General features: G+C 42.5%; 1 protein-coding gene across 3 annotated transcripts in view; it reads right to left on the bottom strand.

The window, feature by feature from the left end:
• Positions 1 to 14,661, bottom strand: part of phf21b (PHD finger protein 21B) — a 90,494-nt gene that overhangs the window by 35,745 nt on the left and 40,088 nt on the right. For 2 of the 3 annotated variants that reach the window (XM_080886457.1, XM_080886456.1), the window contains exon 2: positions 10,313 to 10,357. In XM_080886457.1, the coding sequence (XP_080742583.1) occupies positions 10,313 to 10,357 (45 nt within the window). Of the gene's footprint in view, positions 1 to 478; positions 681 to 10,312; positions 10,358 to 14,661 lie in introns of those variants that run through there. The other variant, XM_080886458.1, reaches the window with a different exon arrangement.

Genomic DNA, 14,661 nt, shown 5'->3' with positions numbered 1-14,661 from the left:
GGACAGAGAAAAACGTCTATGATGCTGCAAACCAGTGCTTAAAACTAGACTAAAACCAGTCCAGGACTGGAACAAATCAGCTCAAATTCAGTACCAAACTCAAATCTGAACAAATCAAAGTTTTAAACAAGGCCATAACCAGCACAAACCCTGCCCCTGAAACACACTAACAACCTGCAATAAAAAGAAGCCACTAACAGAGCCCTAAACCAGAGTGAAACCACTCCACAACCCAATCCATCAAAACCAACCCTAAAAACATTTTTGAACACATCACATCAAAAACACTGGAGTTATACCGTAAACATTACAGGAAATCATAAAAAAAGTGCAAAAAAGACTGAAATCACAATTAAGATCATTATGAAAAAAAAGATCTGACAGAGTGGAAACTTGTGATAGCGATTAGTACAAAAACACAATAAAAGTTTTTACTTAAATGTCTTGATAAAGTTTTACGGCCAGAGCTGCCACAAACCTGCAGCTTTGTGATTTTTCCAGAAATGTGGGTCATCAGAGAGGAGAAAAGATGTTAACACTCTAGCCCTGAAATGCACACACTTCTTCCTGTGCATTCACTCAAAGGTCTGGATGAAGTGCCCTGTGTAAACGGAGTGCTGTAATATCTGAACATCTGCTGTTAACAGACTCTCAGTGCATCTCTGCAGACATCTGAGAACTTCCTGCAGTCGCCAAGGGGGCTCCGAGGGGACAAAGGGAAGGACAGGCTTCTCTCTTTGTCCCCCACCGCCCTGCAGAAACAGAGAGGAAACATCCTAACACAGTCCGCCATGCATGGGAGGGGCCTGGGTGATGCTTATGAGGGGGGTGACGGGAGTGCACTGCATCAGTCCCTGCTGTGATGTGAAGTGCACACTAACAACTGGATCTATGTTTGCTCTCAGCTTTCTTTCCACATTCTGTTTTACTCTGGTTCATCTGCTCCATCGAGCACCAGGACATAACTCAGGACATCCAGAACCTGCATCAGGTTTACGCCCAAAACACCCCATCCTTACAGAAGCATCTGACTATGAGTCTGTTCCTTTATAGATGGGATTTAAACCAGCGACTAACACCAATTAAACCAGTCCAAAACCAGCCAAAAATAGACTAAAACCAGACCCTAACTCGGACTGAAACTAGTCCAGACTTATCAGTTGTTATGGATTCCAGTTGGATGTTTTGAGCCCAGCACAAAGAGTAATTCTCCACTTAGTTCATTAAAAAAGAAAAAACTTTGAAAACAGCGACTTGAGGGTTTCGCCATGTAAATATGCATTTATGCAGCTCACCTCGGTCTTTGTTCATTTAACCACATCTTACAGCTAAGACCTGGAGCCAGTGACGCCCGACTGTGACACGTGTGCCAACACGTGCTCAGGACAGATATGAGGACAGTTGCTCGGAGTGCGGGGTTGATGTAAATGTAGCGTTGTGTCCGAGCAGCGACAGCGGTAAACCAAACGCTGGGGGCAGCCTCGGCGTACGGTGTGTAATTAAACTCAGTGACAGAGGAGCAGAGATGAAGGCTGGACGAAAAGAAGAAGACCTCGTTACCCACTCAGCCGTGAAGAGGCACCTCCTCCTTCCTGTGCACCTGACAGGTGTTTCTCTGGTGGTTTATCTTTGTTCACAAAATCACCTTTAAGCAACTTAGCTTCAGAGCCAAAAGTATGTGTTTCAGTGGTGTGTGAGGCTCTCAGCCTTTGACCAGATGTTGAGCCTCTGTTGACTGCCTTTCAAACACCCACACATGAGAGCGTTCATCATTGTAGAGGCACAAGTTATTAGTTAGAGATGTTTTCTGATTCAGAGAGAAATAAACTAACTATTCCTCCAAACCACAGACAACCACGGACTTGTTACTGCCTGTTATTTAGCTGTGGTAGAACATCAACTGTCAGAGAACAAATGCCATTACATATATAAGCTGGTGTACTTCTAATGAAAATCCTGCTGGTTTTTAAAATAAAATGTTTCTGTCTACAGACAATGGTGAAAAGCTTTTATTTTGAAAAGATATACAAACTATTGAGTCAGACAAACCAAGTGATTTAGTAACTTCCAAGCAGGAGAAGATAAACATACTACAATACTATCATCTGCAGAAGACATAAGAAAAGGTCAGACAAACAGCCAAAATAAAGAAAGGTCAAAGGTCACTACAAGACCAAACAGAGTTCAGTTTAAACCAGTCAAAACCAAGAAGAGAGCGCTAAGCTACAGCAAAGCAGCTGTTCTTTTAAATGTACTCTAAGAAGTTTTAGTAGTACAGGAAAAACTAGTTAAGAGTACATGACAGATGTTTACTTTGATTACACAGACATGTAGGAGTAAGTCCTGCATAAGAGATATAGATTTGTAAATACCAGATATTATTATATAATGTTACACTACAGTTTATTTCCCTTTCTCTGGACAACACTGGCTTTAAAGATGTAACACATTTTGGTGTTGACTTAAAAGAAAGGCAGACGTGAAAAGGTCAAAGGTCAAATGTGACTCTAACCTATTATTATATGCGATTCTCTATATGCCCATGTGTTGTCAGTACAAACATTAAAAACACTTTTAAACAGTTCTATGTAGCTTTGTTATCACCTTCACCTTCAGATAAATCTATTGACCTTGAGGGAGAGGTCAGAGGTCAAATGTGACACATTATTTTAACTCTTTACTTACTCTTCATTTTACTCTACCTACTATATGATGATAACACACACCACACATGTAAGAATCAGTTATAAATATAAGTCAGAATTCCTTGTGGAGGTCATAAAGCCTTAAAGCTGTTTTACAGGTTACCGCTTGTAAAAGGCAAATATGACATCACTTGAGCAGTTTGAATGAAGCCCGCTGGCTGACCACTGGCCAACCACTGTGTGCGAGTTCTGTAGTACCCGAGGAAGGATGGTCGCCACGGCGAGGCGACTGTCTGTAAAACTAAGTCCAAAAGCAAATCACCCCTACAGTCGATGGAAGCTAACCTCACTGAGGCTCCAAAAAAGGTGACTCGACAGTAGGGCTGCCACAAACAATTATTTTGATAGTCGACTTGCACAGATTATTTTTGCGATTAGTCGACTAATCAGATCATGCATCCACTGGACGTAAAACGTACAGCTTATTGCACCAGCAGCACCTGCTATTATATAACTATCATTAGCTTACAGCTTTAAGTGTTTAAGGTCTGTGCTAACTAAAAATAAAGACAGGATGATAGTTTATTAAATTTTAATGAAATTTGCAGATTGTTTTGGTGAAGTTTAATAAACTCCTTGCTATCTAAAATATAACAGGACACCGGAGTTTATTCTCGAGATTCTCACACTTCTGATAATCAGCTGTCTGCTTGACGTTTATTCAGCTGTGTAAAAACTATAACTTTAATCTCAGCCAAACCGATTTACTCAGGAACAAATAAAATACTAAAAAAAGAGCCAAACAATAACATTTTAAAGTTATCTAAGTGACTTATATATCATGTTTAACCTGAGTAGCGAAAGACGGCGGTGGGTTTGAAAACGATTTGCCGGGAGTCCGGTGCTCTCACGGTGCTCTCACGGTGCTCTAGTGAGCCTTTAACCCCGGCTAGCTATCGAGCTAGTGGGTAACAGACGTCTCTGAAAACATCAGCGCGCTTTTAAAAATATGTGGTGTCTTGATAAACTGAGCAGATATTTGAAGTTTACACAGCTTCATTCTCGCCTGAAAATATGTTAAACCTTTATTTTGTGACCCAGAAAAAGTAATAAGAGCAATGTTCCCTCTAATTTTTCATGTGTCTGAGCGAACACACGAACTTCCTGAGCGGTCCCTTGAAGCACTGTGAGCAACATCAGACGTGTGCACTGTGGTCACGCCAGCATCGAATCCATCCAAGTTACATGGTTTATTAAAATAATCAAATTACAGCGTTTACATTTATGTTACACTACTTTTAATTAACTGATTTAGCCCACTTACAATGAAAATGTAAAAGAAATCTTGTTCATGACCTGTGTAGTATGTTAACACTATTGGAAGTAAAAATAACTTGAACTCCAATTTTGAAAACACAACTTTCTTTTTTTTTTTTTTTTTTTTATAAAGCTCTGACTTGTATTATGAGTCTGTGGTCTGGGAGAGAGTCCTGTAACTCTCTGTCTGCAAAATACAGTAAATAATGACCAATGTTGGGCAATAATTATATAGTTACTTCTTCAAAAAAGTAACTGAGTTATGCAAACAAAGTTTTTTGCAGCTGTTTACCTAAAAATGCAGCCAAGGCATTTTTTAAAATAAACGTTTCAAACTATTTACAGAACAATCAGCTGTTCTGCATCAAATTTGATGTCACACAAATTATTTGTGCCACTCCAAAAAGTAATTTCTGTCCACTATGAGATAAAGGAGAACAACAGCCTGATTACCTGCAGGCCTGACAACAGGAGATGTATCACTCCTGTAACACCTGTAACATTCAGTAGTCGCCAGAGGTGTGGACTCGAGTCACATGACTTGGACTCGAGTCAGACTCGAGTCATTAATTTTATGACTTTAGACTTGACTTGAAAAAATGTTCTAAGACTTGTGACTTGACTTGGACTTTTACACCAATGACTTGGGACTTGAATTGGACTTGAACCGGTTTACTTGAAAAGACTTGATATTTTACCCCAAATATAAAATTTAACATGCATATTATATAGAGATTGAAAATGTGACGTCATTCACGGGTAGAACCGCAAAGGATTCTGGGAACTCGTGGCAAGCGGTCAAGCGGTACTAGCGCACGCAGGCTTTCAATTGAACTCAGTCACACAGCGATAAAAAGAAACACAAAAATGTCAAGAAGCTGTTGTATTATTAACTGCAATAGCCGGTCGCATGACAGCCACGGGAAGCCGACGGGTAAAGAGATCGGTTGTTATCGGATTACGTCGTTGAAGAGAAATTGTTCGAGCCATGTTTCCGAAGTAACAAAGAGGCGACGGATGGCCTGGATTGCAGCCATTCAAAGACCAAATATAACGTCCCAGAACACTCCAGCTCACAGGTTAGTCTGCTCCAAGCATTTACACGAAGGTCAGTGTTTTTTAGTAGTTAATACGTCATTTTCATAACATAATTGGTGATATAGGTTACAAGCAAGTCTGGCGCTGAACAGAAATTGTCGCGCTATGCTCCTTTATTTATTGTGTTTATTGTGCATAAATAGTGAATTGTCCTGACACAATATTGCGTTTCGCTTCTGTTATTATGGTACATTGACAAAAACATATACTTTTATTCACAGGATAAAACAGTTGTTTTGTATCACTAATTGTCCAGTACGATTACAGCATACAATATTATTGTCACTGCTACATTTCTGTGATGCTACCAGAAATTATTTCCACTGCTAATTAATTACCATTGAGCTCAAAGGTCCTATTAATAAACGGTTAACGAATGTGTATTTATGACGACGATTTGTGAGACTGGTAAACTTATGATACGTACGATGGTCTTTACTTTCTACACGGTGCATTTCAAGGTCCTGCACCCATCCGTCGGTAAACTGTACCTGGGCTTGTTGCAGTGACCTGAAGTTACTAAACTTCACGAGTGTATGCACTCACTCCAAGAAGCGTATAATTATAAATATGCATATAAATATGCTACGATGAGATAGCTGACTTCATCTAACTAGCAAATGTTGTCCAGGCTACGTTGGTGATACAGTTTTTTTAATGTGTATGATATTTTTGTCATGCGATTTTAAAGCCGGTCCTACAACCGCATCCAAGAATAACATGCAGCTTATCTCAGAACTGTCGGTGAAAATTATTCTTGGAGCTAGGTTTAATTGAGCTGCATTTTAAAGAGGTGCAATTTCACAATTTGTGTATATTTTCTAAGTTCACTATTTTGTCATGTGTTGAGAAAAACACAGATTTAAAAATTACATGGTCTAATATTTACATTTAGCATATAACTGCAACATTATTTTTTCGTTTGTTTTTTTTAAAGACTCGAAAGGACTTGAAATTCAAAGTTTCAGACTTGTGACTTGACTCGGACTTTTACACCAGTGACTTGAGACTCGACTCTGACTTGCCTGACATTACTTGAGACTTGACTTGAGACTTGAGGATAAAGACTTGAGACTTACTTGAGACTTGCAAAACAATGACTTGGTCCCACCTCTGGTAGTCGCCTCATTGTTCTGACACACACAACAAAACTATTGACTACACTACACACTAACACAAGATTTGTGCTAAACGTAGCAAATCTCTCACATCTCAAAACTGCCGTCACTCCTAAAACTTCCCCCCTCCCTAAACAACTAAATGCCATGTTGCCAAATCATTTTTTGATTGGTTGACATGGTACATTTTTCCACCAATAGGAAAGGGTGGGGTCTTTTTGGTTTTGTTTTTCCTCACAGGCTGAGAGGGCTTTCCAGCGTTTTCCTTATAAAATGCCGTTTTTACCGTTTTATAAACAAGGATAGTATTCAGGAAGAAAACCAAACATTGCAAATATTTTTATCATAACTCTGGTTTTCGTGGTCTATCAACACAATTTCAAAACTGGTATAAAGTCCACACTTTTTCCGCCAATTGTTCCATCTGTCCTGCTCACATCTCCAAAGGTTGTCCACGTTGTCATTAACGTGGCTTCTCTCCACATCAGCCACGCCCCTTTGCTAGCTAAAACACCGGTGTCGGCACATAAGGATGCTGTCATAGCCTGTCAGCGACGTTGATTAGCTGCTTATATACGAATGTGAATCGCATTATTGGCTGGACTATGGGATAAGGTGGCATCGTTCTAATCCCATACGGGAGCAGCCAGTCACTTACTGACCAACACTGCAAAAAATTGATTTTAATTTCAATTCAGGTTTGATTCTTTTTCTGTCCACAGAGACCGTCCCAGCAGTGCACAATTGTGCACGCGCGCAACTTAGAGGGAACAGTGAATAAGAGTAATATTAAAACTAACTAGCTGCCGCCATTGTTGGAAACTGAGCTGTGCTGCACTATGAATTCTGGGATAGGTTGGGCCACGAAGTATACACCCGACCCATCCTTCAAATCTGGGGAAATGAAGGGCGCATTTGTCGGAGTCTTCATCGTAACGTAATTGGCCTACAAATGCAGGCACAGGAGGATGCGGTTCCTGAATTTGGACACGGCTACGATACCGGAATTGCTTCTTCTTCTTCTTCGGGGTTTAACGGCAGCTGGCATCCTTGTACATGCAGTGCTGCCATCTTCTGTTTCAGTCCGTTATTAAACTCTTAAATCCTACTACTTATTCCTGCTTCTTTTGGGATCATACAAAGCTTCAAATGACGCATCGACTACTAAATAAGTCAGCGACGATTTTGATAGTCGACGTAATCGTGACTAGTCGACTAATCCTGGCAGCCCTACTTGACAGTCAACATTAGGCAATTACAGTCGACTCCCCTGAAGCCTTTGTAAGGTATCATCTCCAGGCAAAAACATGACTTCCTTTTTTCCCCCTCTTTCAGAACATTTTATCAGTTCGTCGCACTTCATGTGAAGGATGGCGTCCTCAAGGTGGATCCTCCATGTCTCCGCCTGAATCACCACCTGCTATGAGCAAATTAAATATTGACTCTTCTATTGACTCGCCAATCTAATTTGAAGTGATTGTGGATGAGCAGGAAAAGGGGGGGGGGGCTTCAGTGGCTCGGCCGCTTGTTAAAGGCGCCATAATGGGCTGGATGGAGCGAATGATTGAGTCGGAGAGGGAAGTAGTTTAGGCAGATCTGTGAGACGCGATGGAGTCTGCAGAGAGGCTGCAGTGACAGGAAGAGCAGGTCAGAACCAGTTCAGCTGATGGCAGCGGCGTGAGTGGGACAGGTGTGGGGAGAAAATGATGATGGGAGGCCTCAAACTACCTTCCAAAAGTCCTCTGTTCTCTCAGCAGCGAGGAAAAGCTTTCATTCAGAGCCACCGTGTCAACATTTACCCGCCAACCCAAAGCAAATACACAGTCCTGAACACCGTCACAGTCGGAGGGGCAAGAAAAAAGGAAGAAGAAGAAGAAGGAGAGGGGGCTGCCTGCTTTGCCAAGTCCGATAAAAAGCCTCCAATAAGGAACAATCAGAGCTTTCTGGAGAAGGCTCACTTCACCCTTCGGCGCCCAAGCAATTTTACCGAGTGATGTGGCCGAGTGTGGGCATTATATTTTATCAAGAAACGAGCTTTTATCTATTCTAATCACTTTCAATGTTAACTCGAGGTTTTTAATCATTAAATGCAAAAAGTTAAAAAAAACAACGACAAAAAAACAACAATATTTTAAAACTGGAGACACGTTTGAGTGAATTCTGTGTTTAACACCAGAGTATATCAATGATCCGGTGCTTCCTTTCAGCAAGCTCCTCACAGTCAGGCTGGTTTTCATCCCCTCTTACCCCAGACTAAATCTGAACAAACACCTAGTTTGAACATTTGGTAGATTTGCTGCAGAAACATCGGAAAATATTTAGATTGTTGAAATATCTAAAAATAAGACGACATCATGATAAATGTCATTTCATTGTAATTAATCGCAACTTGTAAGGTTGAAAAACAGAAAACTTTCCCTGTCTGCTCACAGCTCACAGCACTGTGAAAGCAAATCATGCTGTACTGTGCAGCACAGGGATACACCAGCAGGGGGTGATATGTGCTGGTTATACATGTATGTGAAACTAGGATTTTATTTTCTAGTATTCAAAGATGGCATTATAAACTGTATAAAAGGATGGCCCAGGTGACAAAGATAATGATAATATAATAATGATGCAAACTTTAAGGTTACAACTTAAAATATTGAGTTACAAAAACATTCTGACTCACTGCTGGAGCTTCTAGTGGCCGTTTGAGGAACTGCAGGTTACTGAGCACTGGGAGTTTCTGTTAGCAAGCGTAAGCTGATAACTCCACCCACTTGTCCAAAAAAATAATAAAATGGCAGCCTGTACGTTAACACTGAAGCTTCAAAATGGAGTCCACATAAGTGGGTGATGTCACGCTGTCTATGACCATCTTTTGTATACAGTCTGTGGTTGAGTGTGCAGATGAAACAGGTGACTGGAGGTCGGAGGCACACGTCCTCGTCTCTGTTTGGAGGGAATTAAGCGAGCGTGGCCTCCCTTGATGCTGGCTGGCTGTTAAACACTGCAGCAGCTCCAGCAGGTCTCCTGAGGATCATTTAACAGCTTCACTCTGAGTCGTATTATGATGTTCAGAATTGATCTCCCTCTCTGGCTGTGTCTAATTATACCTCGGGGAGGTAACAAGGGAAGGTGTTCCACGCTGCACTCTTCATTTATTTGGCTGGGGGAGGACCGAGGGAGCCAATCAGAGTCTTTAACCACAGAAAAAAATAGCTGGAGTAAACTCTGTGTTTGTGTTTCTGCAGAAAGCACAGATTATTTTTTGTGGGCGCCCCTTGAGTGAAGGTTTTCAAGAAACTGCTTTAATGACCTTCCACGGTCACCTGTGGCGGTGATTGGACACCGTTCAAATGTGTACGAGTCCTGCAGTAACCATCCAAAGGGGGAAAACGCACATTTACAACCTGTAAAACAAATTCAGCCTCAATTACACACACTGATGCCTCACAACAATTATCCACCCATCACAGGGTTGGCCTTAATTAGGTTTGTTCTCTTTCGTCCGCCTGCTCGCTTCTGAGAGACCAAATAAATGGGAGGGCCTGCAGAAACCGCCGCAACGAGCGGCCAAATCGACTTCCAGCGCGTAATGAATCGCAGCTCTGAAATTAAACTGACGTGTAATGAATCTCCAGCTCTTATTCTCTCCTCCTTTTGTCTCTGCTCTCTGGAAGCATCCTCTCAGCCTGTTCACATTCCTCAGCCATCTCGCTGCCGTCACAAACGCTCAGCATCACCGGCACCGGCGAGCGCAACAAAGGAAACGGTTACGGCCGTGTTTCAGCTCCTGTCGCCTTTTATCAATGGCAGGAAAAATCAACAAACTTCAGAGAAAGTTAGGACATCATCCCGGAGACCCTCGGACTCACGTCACAGATCACACCGCCCAATTACACTACACCACAACTTCAAACCAACCACCGCCGACACATCCACATCATCCATGAAGTCAGCTCCACCTGCGGCAGCTCTGGCAGTGAAATGTGGCCGAAGCATTTTATTTTCACTGGTTTCTCCTCAGAGGACAAAGATGAGCCGCAGGGTGAAGAAGCAGACTTACAGCAGGAGCAGTGAGAGAGGAGGTGGGAGGAGCTTGTTCAGGTGAATGCACACCTCTAGAGACACCATCATGTGACCTACCTGTCCGTTCTGAAGTTCATTGAGGCCTTTGCACAACGTCTGATTCTGCAAAGAAAAAGGAGAAAGAAACGTGAGTAGAACTATGATTTCATGTCATTTCAAACAACTTTGCAAAGGTCAAAGGTCAGATTATTTTTCACGACTTTACACAAGCACACCTAAGCATCTTGAAGTGATGACAGTAACTGTTATATCTGATGAAGCCACGCTGAATTTAATCTTCATATTGTGAATATTTTCAGCTATCACTTGATAGCTGAAAATACAAGTTGATGCCTTGTAATCGTTTTTACAGCAGTTTTGATCCTGAGGAGCTTCCGAAGCACACGAGATATCGACATGAACCTCTCACAGAACCAGGTCAGAACTTATGTTCCAATAACTGCAGATTAAACCAGCTGTGAGGTTGGTTAACGAGGTTAACTGGGATTTTCTGCAACAAACTGAAGTCATCATCACCCGCTCAATCTCAGAGTGACTCAGACACAGGAAGCAAACACAGACACATCTATGAAAGTGCAGGAATGCTGGCAGACGGGCGACTGATTTAAAATGGACCAAAAAAAAAAAAAAAAAAAATCAAAACCTCAGTTAGAAATTAAACATTTTTCTGAAAACCACCTTAAAAACATAGACCTGCATCAGAGGATGAAGCTTGGTTCGTTTTTACTATTCATGAACATTTTAGGTGCTGCTAACCGGTTAGCAGCAGGCCCTTCTTGCCTCCTCTTTCCCTACAGGTAGCCTGATCAGGCTGGTGAGAGAGACTCTTCTCACGATCAGAGCACCTCCTCCTCCTCCTGAATCTGACTATCCAATGGGTGTTCTGGGCCCAGGGCCACACACACAGCCCAGGAAATGAAAGAGACAAGCAAATAAAGGAGCAGATTTGATCTTGAATACAGTACATGAGTCCATGTTATGTCAGCCTGCCCCCCACCTGCAGGCTGAACCGTCATGTTTCTACTCGATGTGACTGACATGTGCTGATGGACCACGCCTGAAGCTTCACCTCAGACTCAGAGTCAGAGAAACCTACACGAGCTGATAGATGAGGGTCTCACAAACACAAATATTCGGTCGATGAAAAGGACTCACAGACATTTTTCAAACAGAAAAGAAATCAGTTTAAATAAGTGATTTTTTTCTCCGCTGAGATTTGTCCCTGCACACAAACTGAGATGCTGCAGAGCGCCGACTCAGAAACTGTAAATGAAATATTGCATAAATCAGTGAAGACGCACTCAGCTGGAAAACACTTGTAATAACATGCAGTAGCTGCAGAGTGAGGTCCTCGAGGTTAATCGAGGAACAAAATGATTTATCGGCGGCTGGTTTTGGTGTCTCTGCTGCAAACTTCCTCCCTCCTCACCCGCCCCGCTCTTTAACAAACACTAACAGCCGCCGGTGAAACCTCAGGAGGACGAAATGCCGTCACAGCTGGGCCGACGCAGTCGGCAGAGGAGGATCTGGGTCTATTTGTCATCTGTAATCTAACGGATAGGTGTAGACACGTCTGGGGAGCCGAGCGGAAAAACTGAAGCTGCGCAGAGGCTTTATTTATTTCTTTACCTCCCCGCAGTAGGCCGGCGTTAGGCTGCCGCGCGGCAAGCGTGTACAGGCGTGTGAGGATAGTCAGATAGATAAATAGAGGCGGATTCATTCTGTATGCATTGCTTTTCACACTGGGGAAATTTACAAGCCGAGCGCTGATAGTTTCCAAATCAGCTGCAGCGAGGACGTCAGAGAGAGAGAGAGTACCGCACTGCACAGCCCAACGACCCACCACGTCTGCCTCGTTTACACTTTACAACGCAAACTCATTCACTGCTGCTGCGTCTGAAGCCAGACTCAGTCTGCAGAGGGGTGGTCGCCAAGGGTGACCCTGACCACCACAGCAGCACTAGCGCAGAGCAAGAGGACGGAGCTTCTGCTTGATCTCCACTGTTACTGGGGTTAATGCTACACCACCTAAAATGCTTTCCTCTGTTGACTTGTTAGAGGCACAAAGAGCAGAGAGCAGGTTTGATCAGCTGGTACCACAAATTGCACCTCCTCTGACTTCCAGCAGAGGCTCCAACAGTAAGTCAGTCCCCATAGACTCCCATGTTAAAACTTAAACATGTTTACAGCCTGATAAAGAAAGTGGTTTATCCTTTATCGATAACTGTACCCTTCATAACTGTTTCATACCACACCTGTTTCAATTCTACTATGGCTTAAAGTTTGCCTTATAAGGGGCGTGGCCTATTTGAGTGGCAGGTGGACCTTTGAATGTTGAGTCCAAAAGTCAATGTGTGATGTCACAATGGTTATTATTTTCCATATACAGAACAGTATCATCAGCGTACATGCTGAACGCTGGCTCTCCTATTAAAGTTGCAAAGGTGACTTCATGGTGGCTTCACCCATCTTTATTATGCATCAAGACAGTCTAGTTCATTCAAAACATGGCGCGCCCACAAACACCAGAGATAACCACACATTATCTGCAACAAAACCAGACACGGATGGTTCACTTGTGTTATATTTTTCATATTGTCCATCATCTCAGGGTGTTCACAAGGTCCTGTGTGAACTGACGTTTACCTGCAGAGATACTTCTGACAATAGTATTTCTAAAACACACCGCTGTGGAGTAACTTTGGAAGAAAACAAAGCGTAAAAAACTAAACAACAGTGTTGTTTGGAGGGCTGGTGAAGTCAGGCTTGCTGTCTTATAATAGTGTGCTACCTGGTGGCTAGCTACAGAGCTGTGGTTAGGCTAAAATGAACACATTAGGACAAGGAGACAGAGGTTGAGGGTCTATGTTGAGGGTCCTGAACGGCAGAGACAAACACCATCACATGGCGCTGAAAATGGAAACTTCAGCACAGAGAACCTCTGACCTCATCCACAGCAGGGGGTCAATAATTAATCTGCTGCTGTGTTCTTGATCCTCAGCTTCATATCCACATGAAGTCAGCTGAGAACGCCAGGACACCGTGAGCCCACTGGCTGTAGATACACTGAGAGTTTTTACAAACTTGACACATGAACATATGAAGAGCGCATAAAAAGCTGAAGAGACTGCTCTAAAAACCAAGGGAGAAAGAACTGCAGCACTTTAAAAAGATAAGAGCTTCATCCAGCGCAGGAGATGCTCAGAAACACGATCGAGACCATCCCCCAAAAATATGAACAAGCAGCACAAACTGCAAAGCTGCAGTTTCTCCATGAAAGGCCAAAAAACAAAATACTATGAAAATGCTGTGTGTGTGTGTGTGTGTGTGTGTGTGTGTGTGTGTGTGTGTGTGTGTGTGTGTGTGTGTGTGTGTGTGTGTGTGTGTGTGCTCACACACTAATATTTGGTTTGCAGGCTCATTCAGAAGACCCGCTGAATCTGAATGGCTGTTTTCTTCCCTCCTCCCCCCGAATGCAACAAAATGAAAACAAATGGCACCCCCTCCTCCCCTCCTCCTCACCCCCCATATTTACAGCCAGAGCATCTGTTCAAAATGCACACAAACACAGCCGGCTCTGCTTTCCTGTTAGCGTTTGGAGGCTTTCTGGGGAGAGCATTAGCGCTGTTTGGCTAACTGTGACAGGCTTCATCTCTCAAAGCCGCCGCCGCAAAGCCTCGTGGGAAATGATGGCCACCTGTCCCGCTGCCTTATCGTCTTCTTCCCAGCGCCCTGCTGTCCAGTTCAGTCCAAAACCCAAAATCACAAATAACCCAGAGGGCAACACGATGCCTGAATCATCACTGAATAAATGCTGGTCATGCTAAAATAAGACTGATTTAACGTTGTCATGGTTATCGGGTACCAGGTGACAACAATGATGTTAAAGTTGGTGGTTTAAAGGTGAGATGCACGAGGTAGCGCTGCTCTAGTGATGCTGGCTTTAATTTCTCACGCGGACAAATGCAGCTGGTTTACAATGTATGAAGTTATACAGCTGTGACTGTTTCAATGGCCATGATTAAATGACTCTATAATAGTAGTGACATTTAAAGTATCTTAACATAACCGATACCTTTAGGTTCTAAAAGTGTTACAAACAGGTAAAAAAGAGGTTCTATTTAACCAAACAGTACGTTTAGGGGTGCTTAATTAACTGGTTGATGTTAGCAGGTTCCAGATCAGGCAAAGTGAGGCCTTGATAGCGATACAAAACTAACTTTAATTTAATGAAGTAAATAAACTTGTTTTTAAACTGATGTAAAACAGTCTGTACATGTTAGTCTCAGTGAAATTAAAACCAGAAACTTCAAAAGAAAGAAAAAGTATAAAATGTTCAAGTCCACAGATAAAATTAAATTCTGAGCTTTTTGTTGACGGGGGAGAAAAAAAAAACACACACTGAT

The sequence above is a fragment of the Rhamphochromis sp. 'chilingali' genome (genome assembly GCF_963969265.1).
Source record: "Rhamphochromis sp. 'chilingali' genome assembly, chromosome: 7".
In the NCBI taxonomy this organism is placed as follows: Eukaryota; Metazoa; Chordata; class Actinopteri; order Cichliformes; family Cichlidae; genus Rhamphochromis; species Rhamphochromis sp. 'chilingali'.
This window is presented reverse-complemented; position numbering and strand designations above follow the sequence as displayed.